We start from the raw sequence: 20,213 nt of genomic DNA, 5'->3' as shown, positions 1-20,213 counted from the left end.
GTTGCCTGTTTTAGCAAATAAATGACGAAACCGCTCTAAATGACGAAAAAGTTGCTAATGTAAATTGGACAGAATAATAGGAAGAGGCAACATCGCAAACTATGTACAGCGGTTTCGCTACTTCATACCCCTCCCCTAGTCTCGGTCCAAATTTGATTAAAAAAATTCATGAAATTAGGCGTTCTTAAATGGAATTCCTCACTGCAGCAATTTTATGATTTTACTCTACTCATGGTTTAATAAGGAAGGTTAGCCAAAGCTTTATGTCAATTTAATTTTTTTCATTCGAGTATGCCTAAAACTTCAAAACAATCACCCTTATTACGGTTGGCGTTGTCGTATCCAAAATTGCAAACTGACGTGTCGTAACGTCTAATTGGTATTATGTATGTATTTGTACAAAAAAGCTAAAATTTACATTTTTAAAAAATTCTTTTGATAACAAAAATTAATAGAATTATTAGTAGATCATTTTTAAACTATCAATTTAGAAGAACAACTAACCCTACAGTTTTTACAATCAAAATAAGTGTTTGGCGTAGACGTTTTTGCGGTCGTTGGCGTAGTCGTTGTCGTAGGGATATTTTTTGGTACCACGTAACATTTACGACAACGACAATTTTTTTCTCATACAAAATTAAAAAAAATATATATTTTTTTAATTGTAAAACAATTCGTTTGAAATCGTCTCTTGAACAAAAGCTAAGAAATTTGCATTGCATAAATCGTTATATGAGGACTCTTACAGATTTTCAATAGAAAGTTTGTCATCTGATAAAAACACGAAATTTATCTTATGCAAATGAATAAAAGTAGTAAAGTTTGTATTTATTATAGTTATTTTCCAATATATTTTAATAATCATTGCCAAAAAATCTTTAGAAATTGATTTGTTTCTATTTTTATATGCTGTCGTTTACAAAATCGGTCACGACTCTTTCCTCGTATTTCAACGCCATACGTAATACCCATTTGTCGTATTACGCCATACGTAATACCGATTCGTCGTATCAAAAAAATGAATGTTTTATTTAAAATGAGAAATCCGTTCTGGGAATTACGAATGTATTTCTTTCAATTTTTTAAGGATATAACATGCTAAAAAAGTCAAAAATTGTCGATGTATATCAATTTTCATCACATAAAAAATATAACTTACGACTACGCCTACGACAACGTCTACGTCACTTGAACGCCTACGACTACGCCAACCGTAATAAGGGTGAATATAAACAAACTGTGTATGTGTGTGTGGTGTTTGAATAATATGCCAAACAATTTTAAAAACAATCGAATTCAATGATTTTTAAAATTGTTTTTAAACCATTTGTATGGAAGAAATTGGTGAGATTTGCATGGAAACAATCAGTTTATCATATTCACAACTCGATTATGTGGAGAAAACTTAACGCTTCATTAATTTTTCTCGTTTTTTATAAAATGCTCAAAAAATGCATTGTAAACAAACCCACTTGTTGCTTTTTATTTTGAAGTTTTAGGAATTCAAGAAAAACAAGGGTTCTATAGATTTTTTTCATTTAAATCTACCTCTTTACTTATACCATGCTTTATTGCTTGCACGTTCATACTACCATCACCACACATCAAATCCACTAATCGATGGCATGTTGAAACTGAAGTGTGGCCTGCACACTTGATGACATTTCTTTTGTGATTACCAATGACAATTACTTTTAAATCAGTTGGCAACACTGCAAAACATATGTGATTATAGCCAGTGAAAAAATTTTGCGAGGAAGACATTTCACGTGTGTGTCAATTGGAAAAAAATACATAAAAATTATAAAATAGACCTGCCACGAAAATTTGAATTAAATAAAGCACAGATTTAACGCCTGCCTTTCTAAAATGAGTGATGATTATTTGAGTAAACCCCTGTCATTGGCACCATCTGCGGGAAGTAAGTATCTCCCTTGATACGATGAGTGCGTTCGTTCGCATAGCGCCGTTTCATGTTACATCATGCAATTGATTTGTTTGGTGAATGAAATATTTACACATTCTAACTTATTATTAAAGGTGACGAACATAAACCTTCATCACGTTTCTCAGGTGTAACTTCAGCATCGACTACATTCGCATCTCCATATCTAAACTATGACCCGCGATTTTTGCAACAAGCTCAACCTGAATTCATTTTTCCCGAGGGTGCTACCAAACAAAGAGGTCGCTTTGAATTGGCCTTCTCACAAATAGGCAGTTCTGTTATGGTTGGTGCTGGTATTGGTGGTGTGGCTGGTTTCTATAATGGTCTGAGAACAACAAAGGCTTTGCAACAGACTGGAAAGCTGTGGCGGACACAGTGAGTAACAGCATTCAGATTGATAAGAATTTGCTAATTAAATGTAATTTTCTTTCGTATTGGTCATTAGAATGCTTAATCATGTTATGAAACAAGGTTCAGGCACAGCCAACACATTGGGCACATTAGCCGTTATGTATTCGGGTTTCGGTGTACTGTTGCAAGCTGTGCGCGGAGAGGATGATGATATAAACACAGTGGTGGCTGGCACCGCCACAGGTTTACTGTATAAATCCACAGGTTAGTTACTTCATTCTGGGACTCGCTACGACAGCAGTTTATTTTAATAACGATTTCTTTTTAGCCGGCTTAAGAAAATGTGCGATCGGTGGTGCCGTAGGTCTGGGCATTTCTGGCCTCTATTGCCTAGTCCAATTGGCAAGAGCAAATGCCGCTTCAAATGGTAATTCCGGCATGAAATTCCTTTAAGCCAAACATGCCATAATTAAGCTCTTCTTTTTATACAATATCCGGTCCTTGTTTCCTTCTAGGACTTTGAATAAGTCTTCTTCACATTACACAAATTAGCAAATGTTAAGGCCATTTTTTGTCTTTATCTGAAATGTGATCGACAAATTGCAAATGTTTTGTTTCTCATTAGTAACAACAACTAATTTTATAATTGCCTTAAGTTTAAGTTAAGTTTAGCTGACTCCAAAGCAAAACCAATGGGAATACACCTCAAATGCATACATAACACGGATCAAAACTGAGTAAATATTTCAGAGTTGTACAATTTGCTACGAAATTTCGAACCACGAAATTCTCATGTATTTCTTTTTGTACATTTTTATGTTAATATGAGACATTTTTTCTTAAATATAAGTTACCTCTAACATGTAAACATTTTATTGAAACTTGTAAGAAGTTTTTTTTGTTAGAAATAATAGATTTCACAAATACAATAATCTAAAAAAGAATTTAGATGTTTTTCTATACATATGTATATTGTTTGAAAAAGGAAAGCCAGCCGATACAAAAAGTAAACATTGGAATTTTCGAAGCAAAAAAAAAAAAAAAAAAAAAAAAAGAATTAATAAATAAAAATAATTGAAAATAAGCAGTGCAGTTGACTGGAAAGCTGTGAAACGACTCTGCGAAGATATACTTCGATGAGGCAACGGATTAACATGGACACCAAACAGAGACCTGCAATTAATAAGACGAATGATGAAATTGTAAGATGGCTGAAAATTGCTTTCAATCTGTTAAATTTTTCGGTCAAAATAGAGTTTGTATTTTGCTCTTTACATGACCTAGTAAATAGATCTTGACAGAAAATAAACGGGGAAACACATACAAATTTATTGCGTTCTACACCAGAAAGGGTACTAGTGCTTCACCGTCAGCGGATATAACTTTCATGTATATTAAAGAAACTTTATACCTCCTACCCGTTAAAGTAAAACGAATTGATTTAACTTAACTATACCTTCTTTAATATTCAAAATTGAATAACTTTATATTACAGGACATAAATAACAATTTTTCATCTTCCTCGTCATTCTGTAGCGTCGCAAGGCGTCGCTCCACATACAATTTCGAGACATTGCCAATAACTTCATTGGCACATAGACTGGTGGGTGGTGCTGACAAATATTTATACGACAGCTTGCGTAAATACTCATAGGGCGTGAGATTCCAATATTGATAGATGTTTGCATTTCTCGCTATCAACGGTTCCTTGAGATAAAAACTAAGTTGTTGTTCGAATGCCAGAAAAACATTTTCACTGCTATTGTTATTCGCTGTGATTGTGGAACTGTCATGGGCTTCCCAAAGATCGGAGGTGTTGTAAAATTTATAATTATTGGTAGGTGGCAGGCTATTAAATGAGGGATTCGTGGCAATTTCGTCATCGTGCAAATTTAAGGATATACGTAAATTATGTTTCATCTCTGCGTGACAGGATGCCAATTGATTTTCCGTCAGGTAGCGCATTTTAAATCGCGGATCCAAAAGTGTGGCAATTATTAAAAATGACGTCTGATGTACAAAAGCAAAATTTAGATTTAAATGTTGCTTTAATGTTTGTTTCATAGAGGCCAGTTCATGGGGATCTCCTGTTTTCGGTTCAAATTTGGCATTTAACATTGTAAGCAGTGGTATTATCAAGGAGGCACACGCTGCATCAGAGTTAATATCCAACCATGCTTGATAAAGTATTTGCAATATTACCAACAGAAACTCAATTTGTTGCCATTCGTGCTCGGAAGGTATCTTAAGATCACCGTATTGCTGTGTATACAATTCCAATGACAGTTTTTGTTCATACAATCGCTGCCACATTAGAAATGTTGATGTCCAACTGTCACTTGTCTCCAGTAAAAGTTTTTGTTGAGCCAAACCACATATTTCCTGGCATTCATATAAATTGGACATTGCTTGGACACTAGTTTCGAAGTGGTCAACTATGCTACAGCATTTACGCTTTAGTATTTCGATATTGTCACCTTTTAAAATAGATTCTTTTATGACTTTTTCTAGTAGAAAGGCCGAACATTGCAACACATTAAACCACTCCCCAGATTGATCATCTCCATCACTGCACACATTTATATGGACTTTATCCATAATATTGAATTTTCGACTCAAATCCAGTAGATTGGTTTTAGATGCTGCTCCCGATGTTTGTGGGCTCATATGTAGTACCACCATATGTTTTTGATTGTCATGTAAAAAGTGTCCTGACACCACTTTAATGCTGCAAGTTTTTGTCGAATCCAACCAATCGGTTGTTGTAAGAGCAACCCATTCAGCTTGTTCGAGAGCAGACAAGGCCTTTCTCTTCACAGCAGCATAGGTTTCGGGCATTAAATGGGTCTTATAGTAATCCTGTGATTTGGGTACATACTTTGTGGGTCGACAAGGGTCTCCAATGTTCAAACGTTTAAAAGCTTCTCCTTCAACCATGCTAAAGGGTAACATGTCCACCACCAACAGGTCTAATATCGACTTATCTATTCGTTTACTTAGAGCACATTCTACAGGCCTCATTATAACTGGGTCTGGGTTTTTAAATTCTTCGTGTGGTCTTGATGACAAAATTTCCTCGGATTTCAAAATTGCACCGGAGTTTCTATGTGCAGAAGCGGTTTGTTCAATCTCTTCTAAAGGATCTTGCAAAATAATTTCAATTGTATTGCTGTGCTCCATATCTTCACTTTCGGAAAACTTTTCTATTTTTGGCTTACGTCCTGGTTTCTTTTTCTCCTTGGGACCTTCTATAGCTTCTTTACGTTCTTTCAGCCTTTTTCTTTTTGCCCTTCTCTTTAAATTGACATTTTCACTTTTATTGCGTACATACTCCTGCTCCAGGTTATGATATGCAGCATATTCATTGGGATGTACCTTTTCCAAATGTTTCTTTATACTCGACACTGTTTGATTTTTTGGCAATGAACTGCCCAAGCTTAATTCCTTCAAACAAACTATGCATGTTCCTGTGCTCTCATTGCGGCGAAAATAATTCCAAATAGGATTTGAAGACGATGCCATTTTTGGGTTTAGGTCGGTCAGGGGTAAGATGCAAATATTAAACAATTAAACAACTTTTTTTTGTATGTAAACAAAAAATAATAACAAACTTTTTCAAGAGAGGGGGAGAGAGAATCAAATGTTTTTATTAGGGTGGTTCAGCGCCGTTGCAAGGCACAGTCATGACACAATTATCAAGGTAGATTCGTACATTTTGGTATATTTTTGAATAGAGTTTACAGCATGGCCATGGCAGAACTACCAGGTAGTGGTATCACACCAGCTGATCGAATATGAAAAGTCAAATCACTTTATAAAAAAATATTTTTGTTGTAATTTCCCCAACAACATAAAGAAAATTTTGAAACAACATATTACAAATACACAGTCTTAAGGCCCCCACTCATTTATCAGTCTGTGCCGTCAGTCCGATGAACCCTTTCTGTATGTGTGACTGACAAGTGTGTAGCACGAACCATCAGTCAAGTCTAAAAATCTTGAATTTCTCCTCCAAAAATGAATGAATTCTACGTTTTTTGTGTTCCAACACCAACATTATTTTCTGTTTTTCAAAACTGTTTATTGACAATTTGAAAATAAAAACAAATCACCCAGACTGATGGGGGTTCATTTTGAAATCAAAACTATTTTGATTTTCTTCAGTCTTGAAAACCTCACACATACATTCTCAAATTTTCGAAAATTTACACATACTACCATAAATGCTGGCAGTCAGACTGACTAATGAGTGGGGGCCTTAACATACATAAGTATACGTACGCCCCATAAATCTCGGGTTTTAGAAAAAGTAATGATATTTATGAAATTCCAAGTACACAGGTTTATTTCGTCTCACTAATAAACAATATTTAATACAACAAAAGTATATTCCATAATATAAATAACTGTACATTTTATAAAAACCAAAAAGTGACACTTACAAAAGTATACGTACGCCACAAGGAAATATGAGTATTATCGTACAATTTATGGAATAAGCAGCAAAATTTATACATTTTATTGTTTTGGCGAATGTGTCTGGGTGTGCGAGATATATTTTAGAGAGAAAAAAATAATTTTTGGATGTTAAATGCAGTTATTTAATGCCAAACTTCTTGTATAGCTCGTTAAAGCGGACCCTTGCTGATTTCTTTCCGTTTTAGGTATTTGAGTATACAAAAGCCACAATATTAGTGTCAGATTATAGATTTTGAGATCCTAGAAAGCTTTTTAGTTGACCTTGTGCATAACACACCTTCCTGGGTGTCGATAAGTTCACATTTTTCCTGGGATATCTCAGGAAGTTAATAGATTCCTCGGAATTCTTGGCTCAAATTACATACAGAAGACCTTGAATTGTGTTTTATATACTTTTGTTGTATTAAATATTGTTTATTAGTGAGACGAAATAAACCTGTGTACTTGGAATTTCATAAATATCATTACTTTTTCTAAAACCCGAGATTTATGGGGCGTACGTATACTTATGTAAGACTGTGTATGTCGATGCCACTACCTCATGGTAGAACAAACCAGGTAAAGTAAATACTACAACAAATACAACTCCACAACAACCACATAGAATTTTGTTTGTAAACGTTATGGGTACTTTACACGATATGTTTTTTACATTTGAGTTGTCACTTTGCATATACATTTTATATGGGAGAAGTGACAACTCATATTGAAAAAACATATCGTGTAAAGTACCCATTAGTGTCATCGTCATGTAAACAAAATAAGGAAATGTCTATAAATTATTGGAATTTAAAAAACTAATAATTTTTACATTTGATTGAATATTTTGTAAAGCATGAACGAAAACTCGTTAGATTTTTAATTTGAATGTTTCCATATCATTCCACTAAATGCATAATTTTTCGCAGAAAGTAGAATTCTTGCAGAAATGTTTGGGGTCGCTGGTAATTCATTGAAAAAAGAGAAGTTGTTTCAATCGTTTGCTTGTGAAAACAAAAAAGCACATGTTTGTTAGGGCTTTATTCTTTTTAAGTTTAACAAAATACCACACATATTAACAAATGTTGTATCGCCTCCATAAGTCGAAGGTCACACTAGCGCTGTTTCAACATGGCGACTTCGAGTTTATAGGCGAGGGGTATGAGGTAGTGAAACCTTTGTACATGGCTTTCTGTGTTCATGATGTTGCCTCCTCCTAGTGTGACCATCGACTAAGCGGAGAGGAGGATACATGTGATCGAACCAAGAAGTCTTTATGGGAAATAGTTTTTTTCTGAGCGATATTTTTTCCTTAAAATGTATATCCCTAATATACATCGAAAATATAAACAAATATACAAAATGTCGTACGGAATTTGAAACTAACATTACAGCCCAGTTCAGTCAGCTGGGTATTGCTGCTACCTTTTCTTGTTCTAGCATGAAAGACCAGATCGAACTAATTCAAATGTGTTTCTGACATTACCAGTGTTCCTTTACTTACCTGAGGTTACCATTTGTTACCATTTTTAACCTGCAAAGCGTTCCTTAACCCCAAAAAGTAGATTTAGCAATGTCACTCCGTCTGTTTGTCTGGCTGGCTGGAGCGCACGATAACTCTCGAACGGATCAACCAAATTTTGGGTATCGTAATATTTTGTCCAAGCTTAGTTTAAGTTCGAAGATGGGTTATATCGGTCCACTCCTTCAGGTACCTCCCTCACAAACGTTCGAAAATCTTCGGAAAATTTGTGCGCATGATAAATCTTGAAGGGAGTAACCGATGTGGTCCATACTTTGCACATCGTGGAATTTCTACCAGACTTAGATGGGGTCTCAATATGGACTCAATCGGTCCACTCCTTCGGGTACCTCCCACACAAGAGTTCAGTTTAGAACCTGCTCTCGAATCGCTTCGATTTTTGTTGTAACAACTTGTATTCACTGCACCCAATACGGCAATACAAGTTTTATCAGGGGCAAGTCCATACTTCCTGAGAAAAATAGCCTGAAAGTTACAAAAAAACCCTATGACACCGTGATTGGAGCGCCAGATAACTCTGGAACGGATCGGCAGATTCGGTCCAAAATATGGCCTTCGTAATATTTTGTCCAAACTTAGTTTATGTTCGAAGATAAGCCGTATTGGTATACTCCTTCAGTATACAAAAGTTCAAAAATGTTCGGAAAAATTGTGCCCACGATAACTCTTGAAGGGAATGAACGATTTAGCCCATACTTTACACATCCTAATATATCTACCAGATGTAGATCAGGTTCGAATATGGACTATATTTGTCCACTTCTGCGGGTACTTCCCACAAAAATTTCGGATATATTCACTTTAAGACCTGCTCTCGAATTACTTTGATTTTTGTTGAAGCAACATTCGCTGCCTCAATTACGACAGTAAAAGTTATTTCAGGGCCAAGTCCATACTTCTTGAGAAAACAGCCCGAAATTTGTTATTAGGTTCCACCATATGATGGAGGTATTTTGACTTTAAATGAGTTGGTCAAATGAGTGCTATATATGTAGCGTGGTTGTCGATTATGCCTAACAAAAAAGATTATGTTTTTATAAAAATCGTTTCAAACTATCAAACGTTAATAAAGATTTTCCCGCTTCTGGAAAATACACTTACATCGATTAATTGTAACAGGTCGGACTTTGTAAATAATACACCTCAATTGATTTTGAAAAGTTGGGCGCCATCGTCACGATGAGAACACAAATTTCCTTAAAGTGAAAGAAAGTGTTGCTTAAGCAGGTGAGAACTTCCGAAAGTGTTTAATATTTATATTCCCACGCATGTATGTACTCATGCGTTTGATTGGATTACGTAGTTGCATGGAATTTAGGTACTGACCTTATTACCTTCCCTTCTTACTACCAATGGTCTGCCGAAATAAATGTGTCGCTGAATGTGAAAGTGGGTAGATGCCAGTACAGAAGAAATAGTACTAGGTAGTATTGTCTTGCAGGTTATGTTCTATTAAAACCATAGATGTCCTGTGCGACTTTAATCCGAAACAGCGCCATCTATTGACCCATAGCCGAATGCCAACAGCTGACATAATGCAGTTTGACTTTCGGACTAAATTGTTTATTTACCTTTTTGAATGTCAACGAAATCACTCATTGGAATAGTCAATGTTTGATACCTTGAGGATAACCTAAATGGCAGGTATCCTAAGTTAAATCTTTCCTTTTAACTTTTGACTGTTTAAGCAGCCGGAGGTGAGACCTGGAAGAACAAAACGATTGAAGCTGAACGTCATCGTCAACAACAAAATACACGGCGAAACTCCTAAGTGGAAGACGTACCAACCAACGTAGCTTTATTAAGAAGGGTGTCACAGTTTCATCCCAAAGAAAAAAACTAAACATGGTATAAGTAAATAGGTAGATTTAAATGAAAAAAATCTATAGAACCCTTGTTTTTCTTGACTTCCTAAAACTTCAAAATAAAAGCAACAAGTGGGTTTGTTTACAATGCATTTTTTGAGCATTTTATAAAAAACGCGAAAAATGAATGAAGAGTTAAGTTTTCTCCACATAATCGAGTTGTGAATATGATAAACTGATTGTTTCAATGCAAATCTCACCAATTTCTTCTATACAAATCGTCTAAAAACAAATTTAAAAATCATTGAATTCGATTGTTTTTAAAATTGTTTGGCATATTATTCAAACACCACACACACACATACACAGTTTGTTTATATTGTTTTGAAGTTTTAGGCATACTCGAATGAAAAAAATTTAAATTGACATAAAGCTTTGGCTAACCTTTCTTATTAAACCATGAAACTAAATTTTTCCGTTTCCATTTTTTTAATTTTTATTAGGAATTTGAAGAAAATAAAAACATATACATACATATATTTTCTTTGCTTAAACCTACCCAGTTGTTCAATAAATAGCAATTGTCTACTTTGACATAGGCATGTAACTAGTTACTCCTTGATTCTAGTTACTTAACATCCAAAAATGGCACACAAAACAGCCTATAGCCTGCTTTTGTCACTGGAAATGGGCTTCCCTGCCTATCATGTCAATTCACTAGTTACAGGTAATGCGGCGTGTAATATATTGACTATTTTATAGACTACCGATGGATAGTGTAATAGACAATGTTTCTCTCTTGTAATCTCTTTTCAACATTATTTGTTTTTTTAACAAAATAGAAAAATATTCTGTCATTTTGTTTGTTTATTCATAATTAAAAAAAACTTATTGATGCGTTTGTTGTGAAAAAATTTAAGATAAAAAAGAACGTGTTACCAACTAAATCATAAGAAGGATGAATAATTGATGAAGAATATTTATAATATATATGTGGTAAGTATTGATATATGTCTTGTCGCAATTCATTATCGCGACATTTCATTAAACTTTTATACATTTTATTTCAGGAACTTTTGAATGATCTGAAGGGCCCAGGAGAAAATCATTCCAAGGATCAAATAAACATCAGTCGCTGTATCAAGTAGTCATACACTAGTTCCAGAATCAAGGATCAAGATCTGTATGTATACAAGATTATATTGTCCTTTGTAAAATATTTGCACTCCATGTATTAAAATAAAGTGTGGCTAATGCATATATGCATTAACCCATTTATCTGACTTCAAGTTACTAGTATTTTTGGCTATCATTTCTGACTACCGAATTGACTGGTTACTCGTAATGCACTGAAAAGACAATTGCCGTTCTCACGACTATCGAATTGGGTGGTTACTGGTAATGCAGTGAGAGGACAATTGCCTTTCACATGACTATCGAATTGGGTGGTTACTGGTAATGCAGTGAGGGGACAATAGACCCCTTCCTATGACATCCCCATGTTAAATTCTCCAGTCTAAAACATTGCGAGTAGATTGGGTGGTAACTAGGGGTGTTTACCAGTAGCCAGCAAAATAGCTAGTTATTCCCTAGTTACCCAAACAACTAGGTACCGTCAGTAACAACAAACATAAAAGTACATAAATATATATAAAGCTAATTACCTAAACATTTAAGGCAGCAACATCGGCTCACCTCCTCTGCTACATCGTGGGAACTGCAGCATAGCACTTGCCTCCGCGGTGCCCAGGTGAAATGCACACAAACTAAACCCAAACTGTACGCGGACAGACATACGGACGGACGAGCAACTGTGTAAATCTGTAAAAGAAGAATAAAAAGTGTTAATGTCATTTTGAAGGGTAGGCATCGTTGCTTTAGATACTCTCCTTTTTTTAACCATCTCTAACTCCATGGTTCCAAACCCAACCCGATTAGGTTGAGCTCGATCTAGGCAGGTAGGGAAACCTTAAAATATAGGGTATTTTGCCCCGAGTGTCGATAGTGGATGCTGTCCCTTATTGGCTCATAGATTAGCCTAAACTGAAATAAAAAAAGAAACATAGCAAAAACGCTTTTATAGATTTAACATTACATATGTAAAACATACTTACTTGCACTTACCTAAACTAGACGTATACGGCATATCCTGGGCATCTGAAATATATTCACGGCAGCATCCTGAAAAGAATATGGATATCCCTGATCTTTCAAAAATGCCTCTTTATACCAATGAATTTCTTTGATTGACGTAACTTTCGCAAATATAACAATAATAAGAAACTTTTTTTACTATGTTTAACTCTTGATTTGTTTAAAATGAACTAAAATTAAAATGTACATCTTTTATACGAAGTTTTATAATAAATATCAAAAATGAATTTTGTTACGTATTTCTGCTGGACTTTGTTTTGCTTGATCATGTAGATCTAGCAGAGTAATGGAGATAGAAGGGGGGTAGAATAAAGAAGAGGTAGGTATGGGGCAACTGAAGTGAAGTTGCTGTGGTGGAACATTAGTTCCAGAGGGTGGGATATATCTCATCAGAACACCAGATGAGCTTTCTTTCTACAGGAACGTGTGGTGCGAAAATACTTAAAGCTTGTTAGTTTTTTTAATTTCCTTTTTGGGGTCCTTGAACCTATACTTATTTTCTTTTAGTAGACTGGCATGTTTTTTTGTGCTTGTCCTACAGTTCCAGCTGTCGCAAGAACCCCACCATCCGGCGAGCTTAAGTCGAGCGAAAAGCCATCATGCCAGCAAGGCGACACCTGGGGCATAAAACTGACACTCAAGGTTTAATCGTTCCATCTGGACAGGGACATAGATGATCCATATTTTTTATGGTTTTCTCTGGTCACAAAGTTGTAAATGTCGAAAAAATCACATACCTGTATAAAACGTATATAAAGTAGTTAACTTTTAACAGAATGTGGGATTCAAAAGAGTTAGTTCCAAGTTAACCGAAAAGGTATATTTAAATCCCCGCAAACCATATTTGGGTAATCCCTAGATAAATATATTGGAGCATATGGGGGATAACCTGTGTTGCAGACATAAAACATGTGTTGTTGTCATCTAAACAATATGTTGAAGTAGTCAAAACGACATTGAATGAACGGACGCGAAACACAGTGAAGGTAATCTTCTTCCAGGTACGTACGCAGGGGGGGGGGGGGGGCACGGGGGGCCCGGGGCCCCCCCCCCCCCGAAATGGTTTGGTCGAACAAAATTTGTTAAGCAACTGTAACTACTTATTATATTTTTTTCTCATAAAAATGTTTGTATGTTTGAAGATTTCAAATTAAAACTTATAGTTTGCTTAAGTTTCTGAACAGAAAATGTTCATTATTAACAAGTTTTGTAAGGAAATATTTGAAAATTTTTTGTTCGTATGCTGTTTTTGAGAGAAACTTCCAATGAAATCTGAATTACTTCTTCATGTCATATCATACCACTATGAAATGCGAATTTCATAATGAATATACTCCAACTTTATGTCATATTCGAACTATATATAGCTCTCGAAGCTTAAAACTCATTCTGTAAAAAAAAACAAGTAAGAAAAGCGTTAAGTTCGGTCGGGCCGAACTTTTTATACCCTCCACCACAAATTTCAGCCATTTCGGTGGATTAATGTGGCCACAACCTTCAAAGTACCGAAATTCGGAAGGTACCGTTCTATGGGGGCTATATGATGGCGTGGACCTATACCTACAAATTTCTGGGGGAAAGTTTTATACGCCTAAAGAAGACTAAATACCAAATTTCAGCAATCTCGGTGTGATAATGAGGCTAAAACGTTCAAAATATCGAAAATCGGGAGATATTGTATTATGGGGGCTATATCAACACATGGACCTATATACACATTTTATGGTAAAAATGTTTCTTAGCCTCTGGAAACACAAAATACAAAGTTACAACCGATTCTTTGGTCAAATGGGTCTAATACATTCAAAATATATTAAAATGACGCGTACTTTATAAGGGGTCTTATGTGGGGACTATACCAAAACGTGGACCTATATAACCCAACTTTGGTAGGAATGTTTTCTGGCCTCTGAAGACACAAAATACCAAATTACAACCAATTCTGTGGTCAAATGGGTCTAATACATTCAAAATATATTAAAATGACGCGTACTTTATATGGGGCCTTATATGGGGGCTATACCAAAACGTGGACCTATATAACCCAACTTTGGTAGGAATATTTTTTGGCCTCTGGAGACACAAAGTACCAAATTACAACCAATTCGGTGGTAAAATGGGCCAAATATCTTAAAAATTCCTTAAAACGACGACGCGTCACGCGTCATTTTGTATGGGGGCTATACGAAAGCGTGGACCTACATAGCCCGCTTTCAATACCAAAAGTCCTACGTAAATATAACATATTTTCCCAAAATTTCATCAACCTACGTCAATCCGTTCGGACGCTAGAGTGATTTCCACAGACGGACAGACGGACAGACGGACAGACGGACGGACATGGCTATATCGATGTAGAATTGCACGCTGATCAAGAATATATATACTTTGTGGGGTCTACAATGATTATTTCGAGTAGTTACAAACGTAGTGACAAACTTAATATACCCCCATCCTATGGTGGAGGGTATAAAAAATAACGAGTTGAGTATTGTGGGAATGGAAGTGTATGAAAAATGTCTATTGGATAATATGTATGAAGAGTCGGTCCTTCGTGGACTACATCATGAAAGCCATTTAGAAATTTGTTTTACTAGCATCGCCAAAATTTTGCTATCCTATTTTAGACAAATTAGCTGCTAAACAGTATGAGAAAATAATGAAGACAAATGAATTTTTGTGCGTCACTTCATTTTTTTCTTTATCATCACCGAAGTATAATTGTAGCCTCAGACTTTAAGGTTACGAGATTATATACACTAGGATACGAAACAAATAGGTCTCATCAAAATAATGATTTTAGACTCCACATATGTTTGGACGATATTCGCCATAAAAGTTAAAAAATGTTAACTAAAATGGTCGAAGGGACTAACCGATTCAGTCTAAAATCGAACCTAGTATGGACTACCTAGTTCCACTCGCAAATTAACTTCCAAAAGTACATCAAGTTTCAAGAGATTTTTTTGGACAACATCTTCAGGTCCCTCATACAAGTCTAACATAATTGCAGTTTAAAGACTGTTCGAGGATCCTTTGGACATTTTGTAGTCTTGTTTACAGCGATATCCTATTTTTCGTGGACAAGTTCATGCTTCCTGACAAAAATGTAAATACTACGGTGACCAACTAAAATAGTTTATGGGCGCGGTAACTATCGAGAGGAGTGTCTCTCAAAATAAGATCCGTTTCCAAAATTAATTATCTTATTATTAGCGAATAATTATGTGGGGTTCAATAAGGATCGATTGTTATTTGTCAAAACTGTATAGAACTAAGTCCATCAAAGTATTTGTCATCGAGTCCAAAAACTTTTAATCGTACAATTAAGAAGAACAAAAATTATAGCGCTTCTTTTGTAACTCCTCCGGTAAATAACATTGTGCATGTGGGGAGGGTATGTGGGGAGGGTATTATAAGTTGGTTTTGGCCAAAAAGTTTGTAACGCATCGAAATAATGGTCGTAGACCCATACTTATATATATCAAAATGAATGTCTCGACGAGTTGAGTCGATCTGGCTATGTGTGTCCGTTCGTCTGTCCGTCTGTCCATCTAAACCTTGTAATCACGCTACATGTCGCAATTTTGATCGGATCGTCACGAAATTTTGGGTGTTGATGGGGGTCCCGGAAGGGAAGAAGCCTATTGATTTTGGTGATGGTCGGATAATATTTAGGGGTCGGAATGGGCAAAAAACTTATGTGGTTAAAAAGACAACGTTTTTTTCCAAAGCGAATATGGGTAGGTTCTTGTAGGTGATCAAACGACGAAGATATCACAATAGTCGCAAATAAACCCCAAATTTTCATGTTTGTGATTTTAGTTATAATGACGAATATCACGGCTTTGGCTGGGGACTTTCCAAAAGCAAAGCTTTGCTATGAAAGTAGAAGATCCCATCTTTACAATGATGCAAACTAGGTCGGCGTAGGTGACCAAATAAAGGAGATATCGCAATATTCGATAATACATCCCATTTTTTCATTTTTTTTTTGGAAATAACGCTACTGGGCGCAATTTTGATCGGATCGGAAATTTCGAGGGTTAATGGGGATCTCACAGAGGAAGAAGCCTATTGATTTTGATGATGGTCGGATAATATTTAGGGGTCGGAATGAGCAAAAACTTTATTTGGAGAAAAAGTCAATATATATAAAATATCACCTTTACAACAATGTAACGTAGGTTGTCGTAGTTGGTCTAACAACGAAGATATCGCAATAGTCGCTAATAAAACCCAACTTCTCATTTTAATAATAATGACGGATATCACACCTTTGGTTGGGGACCTTCTAAAAGCAAAGCCTGTCTAAGAAATTAGAAAATCCCATCTTTGAAATTATGCAAAGTAGGTTGGCGTAGGTAGTCAAATAATAGAGATATCGCAATAGTCGTTAATGCATCCCTTTTTTCCACTTTTTCTGCAATCACACTACAGGTCGGAATTTTGATCGGATCATCATAGAAGAATATCAGAGATAGAAGAATATTGATGTTGGTGATGTCAAATATAAAATTAAATATTAATTATTTTGGTTCAGTTCGCCTTAAGTCATTTGGTATAAAAGCCAGATAGGTGAACACTTTCGTATCTCCATAAAAGAAATGTTTTCGAGTGAAAAGATTATTCACAAAGTTAGTGGTGTAGGGTATCACATAGTCGGCCCCGTACCGACTATAGCCTTTTCTCACTTGTTTTTAAGGTAATCTTGTGCAAAAAATTTGAAGTGAGGATTTTGTGAAAGTACAGACCCAAAATATAGAAGCCCTAGTTGCGTTTTGTTGAGTCAGATCCAGCTCGGATTATCCAAACATTGTTAAATATTGACTTTTTAAACCAACTCGGGGCTGTATCTCTGAAACCAATGAAAATCTTCTTCTGACCTCTGACAACATTGTTGTTATTGAAAATTAATTGTTAAAAATAAATATTGAATAATAGGGTCGTTCCAAAATTTTTTTCAGGAAAGACATAAATACATTTTGAAAATCTTCTAAAATAGAACACATTTGAATCAAAATGTAAATATAAAGCATACAGAACTGTCGTAATTCATTGCTATTACACGTTTACGGTGAAAAGAATAATTTTATGGTAGCAAATTTCGAAGTTTCACATTACATTTTGAAAAATAAATTTACAAAAAAAGTAAGAATACAGCAGGTTGTCACTTCTACCTTGTATAAATATGCCTTGGGCCAGACTAAAATATTTGGAGAAATAATGAACTGGAAGTACATTTATTGCCTCAAATGTTATAATATATCTAAAAATTCCATAATTTGTATACATTTGGCACCATATCTCCAAAACTGTTAAATTTTTCTTAATGTTTTCATTTGGAAACATATCAACGACAGACGATATTCTTAAAAATTAAGCTAAGATCATCGAAATAGTGAAAATCTTGCTATAGCAGAGATAACGGCAATTCTTTGTGTTTATAAAATTCTGCGATAAACCATAACGTGGACTTATATGATTATATTCTATTTTCAATTCTAAATATCCTACTCTGTAAATATTTAAAATTGTATCCTAAATATTATGAATTCTTTCTATTGAATTTATATGCTATGTATCAATATTTCATATAAAATTCGAAAAATCTAATAATTTTTTTGGCTCAATTTAAAGTACATGTAGAATATAATATGGGTCAAAATCTTCAGTCCATCGGGCAAAAATTTACCGAGATATGAGATTTCGAAGGGAAACATTTATTGTGTTTTGTATCTAGCATAGAAACTAAAAACGTATTTTCCTCGAAGAGGCACTTTTGAAAGCGGTACCCACTGTAGCACGAAAACGGATGCTCCGGTCTTTATATGTTTTTGTAGGACTATTATACACATAAAGCATGTGATTAACAGAGAGAGTCTTTAAAAAACTGCTGACGGAGTCCAACAAAAATATCAATTTTTTACAGTTTTTTATTTTTGTTAAAATCGAAATTTCGATTTTAACTTTTCAAAATTTTTAAAAATTGTTTTTTTTTTTTTAATTCCATTTCGAAAATGGACAAGATTATTAGGTTCGTAATGATCCCACAAAAATATATGCTGATCCGTTTATTCCTTTTCAAACTACAGTGGGTACCGTGAACTGCTTTAGTAAAAACAGTGCTTTATAGGCGGGCATTTGTCAGAAAGATTTTTTCAAAAAAAAAAAAAAAAAATAAATAAATAAATAAATAGAAGGTAACTCAAGGTTTAATAGATTTCTTAAATAAATGCATGAAAATGGATTCTTATAAGTGGCCATAACCCATTAAAATGACTTTACGTAACGCTACACAACATTTTTTAATTTCATGATTTTTGGTCAAGTTGGGCCCCCCCCGAAATGAAATCCTGCGTACGTCCCTGTCTTCTTCTACCAACACTGACGAACACAGTACATTCTTTCCTATTGCCTCGGAACTGAAAGATTTTGTCATCATAACCGCCTATTAAATCCATTGCCCTGATGATATTTTCGAAACCACCGATTCAAAGAACACCTCTACAGGTTTATTGTGGATTATTTTAAAATTTTGCACAGAAGATTTCGAACCACAAGCTTTAATCAGAACAAAATTACTTGATTTTTATTCAAGCTTATCTTCCTATAAACAGTCCGATGACTTTGTTGTTATTTTCCCGAGTCGTATCATTTTGCCTGTCAGTTGTGGGGGAGAATTTTTCGTTCTATTTAGTTCACGGATGATGACCATGTCTCCATAAATTTGCATCATCGCAGAGACCTTCCGAGTACATTCCTAAATTATACCAATGGACAACACCATTTGTTGTAAATTTATAAATATCCCATCACTAATCTCTATAGCCACACGTTGAAACTTTCATACGAAACTTTCATAGTTTCAAGGTGTGGCTTTAGAGTAATTGGCATATTTGCAAAAATGGAAAAAAATGTATATTTTTTCATACAAGTTTATTTTCAATTAAAACAACAAAATTTTCGCCGTGTACTTTAAAATACTGTTTACACTAAGGTACAATTACCTAAATAAGTTTACATACATTTGAGTTGGTAAAATAATTCAATACAAACCATCACTTTTTTAATAAAAACTATATCCCTTATTTGAACTTATGATTTCTTTTCCTCAATTCTTCACTTCACTTAGTAGTCTAAACCATCGGAATCCATGCCGGTTAGCGCCAAAACTTTTACACCCGATTTTACATCCAAAATATTATTGGCAGGTGCTTCACAACTGGTATCCATGGTGGAGCATGTATGACAATGACATGAAACAGCCTCCAAGTATTCATAGCGACGAGCCTCTTCATCAGCTTCAGGATGACAATTAGCCAACATGACAACAGCTGGCTGGCGTGTGGCATGGACACAAACGGGATGGAATGAACGTTTATAGGGGAATTTCCAATCGGAAATTTCACTGGAATCACAGTGGCCCCAACATGCCGATACACTAACATAGTCCCAACATTCTCTGCCCTTGGAATCGGCTTGAGTTACACGATACGTTAACTGTTTACGGTGGCAACCCAAACGTCCATTTGCTGGGGGACCTTCACTGTTAATCGGCTGTATGGGTAATACATCCAAGACCTGAGCCAAAGTTCCCGAACATAGTCCAAGGAAAAATATTCTGAAAAATGTCGAAATTTTTTTTAATGTGAAAAACTCAGAAAATTGAATTGAATTACAGGTTTAGACAACTCATTGTATCCGTGGTTGGTTGGTTGTCCTTACGAGTTTCGAAAACAAACTGAAAGTGACTTGTTGCTTTGCCTTAACGTCCATATTTATACCTATATTGTAATACAATAGTAATAGTATTGGTGTGGGTGAATTGCAATGATGCGTTGAGTGTATGTGTGTGTTTGTGTTTGCAAGGATAATAATACTTTTGAGGCTGTGACGTTATGTATAACTTTTGTTCGAGTGTTTATGTATTGTGATTTGAAATTAATATTTA

At 35.1% G+C, this 20,213-nt stretch overlaps 2 protein-coding genes and 1 long non-coding RNA gene across 3 annotated transcripts in view; 2 read left to right on the top strand and 1 right to left on the bottom strand.

The window, feature by feature from the left end:
* The window catches only part of LOC141393553 (uncharacterized), a 144,687-nt gene that overhangs the window by 58,368 nt on the left and 66,106 nt on the right, over positions 1 to 20,213 (top strand). The gene's annotated exons all lie outside the window — the stretch shown is intronic.
* On the top strand, positions 1,674 to 3,175 carry Tim23 (translocase of inner mitochondrial membrane 23). The gene is made up of 4 exons (XM_073966592.1): positions 1,674 to 1,921; positions 2,041 to 2,323; positions 2,394 to 2,563; positions 2,628 to 3,175. The coding sequence occupies exons 1-4, from the start codon at positions 1,870 to 1,872 to the stop codon at positions 2,750 to 2,752; spliced, it is 630 nt and encodes a 209-aa protein (XP_073822693.1). The 5' UTR covers positions 1,674 to 1,869; the 3' UTR covers positions 2,753 to 3,175.
* Positions 19,247 to 19,996, bottom strand: Gpb5 (Glycoprotein hormone beta 5). Its single transcript, XM_073965069.1, has 2 exons — positions 19,942 to 19,996; positions 19,247 to 19,883 (listed from the first exon to the last, which is right to left on the bottom strand). Exons 1-2 carry the CDS (start codon positions 19,956 to 19,958, stop codon positions 19,391 to 19,393), a joined length of 510 nt encoding a protein of 169 aa, XP_073821170.1. The 5' UTR covers positions 19,959 to 19,996; the 3' UTR covers positions 19,247 to 19,390.

This window comes from Musca autumnalis, unplaced genomic scaffold (assembly GCF_047663935.1).
Source record: "Musca autumnalis isolate F117 unplaced genomic scaffold, ASM4766393v1 scaffold_2, whole genome shotgun sequence".
Taxonomy (NCBI): domain Eukaryota; kingdom Metazoa; phylum Arthropoda; class Insecta; order Diptera; family Muscidae; genus Musca; species Musca autumnalis.
The sequence above is the reverse complement of the archived record's forward strand: the minus strand, read 5'-3'. Positions and strand labels throughout refer to the sequence as shown.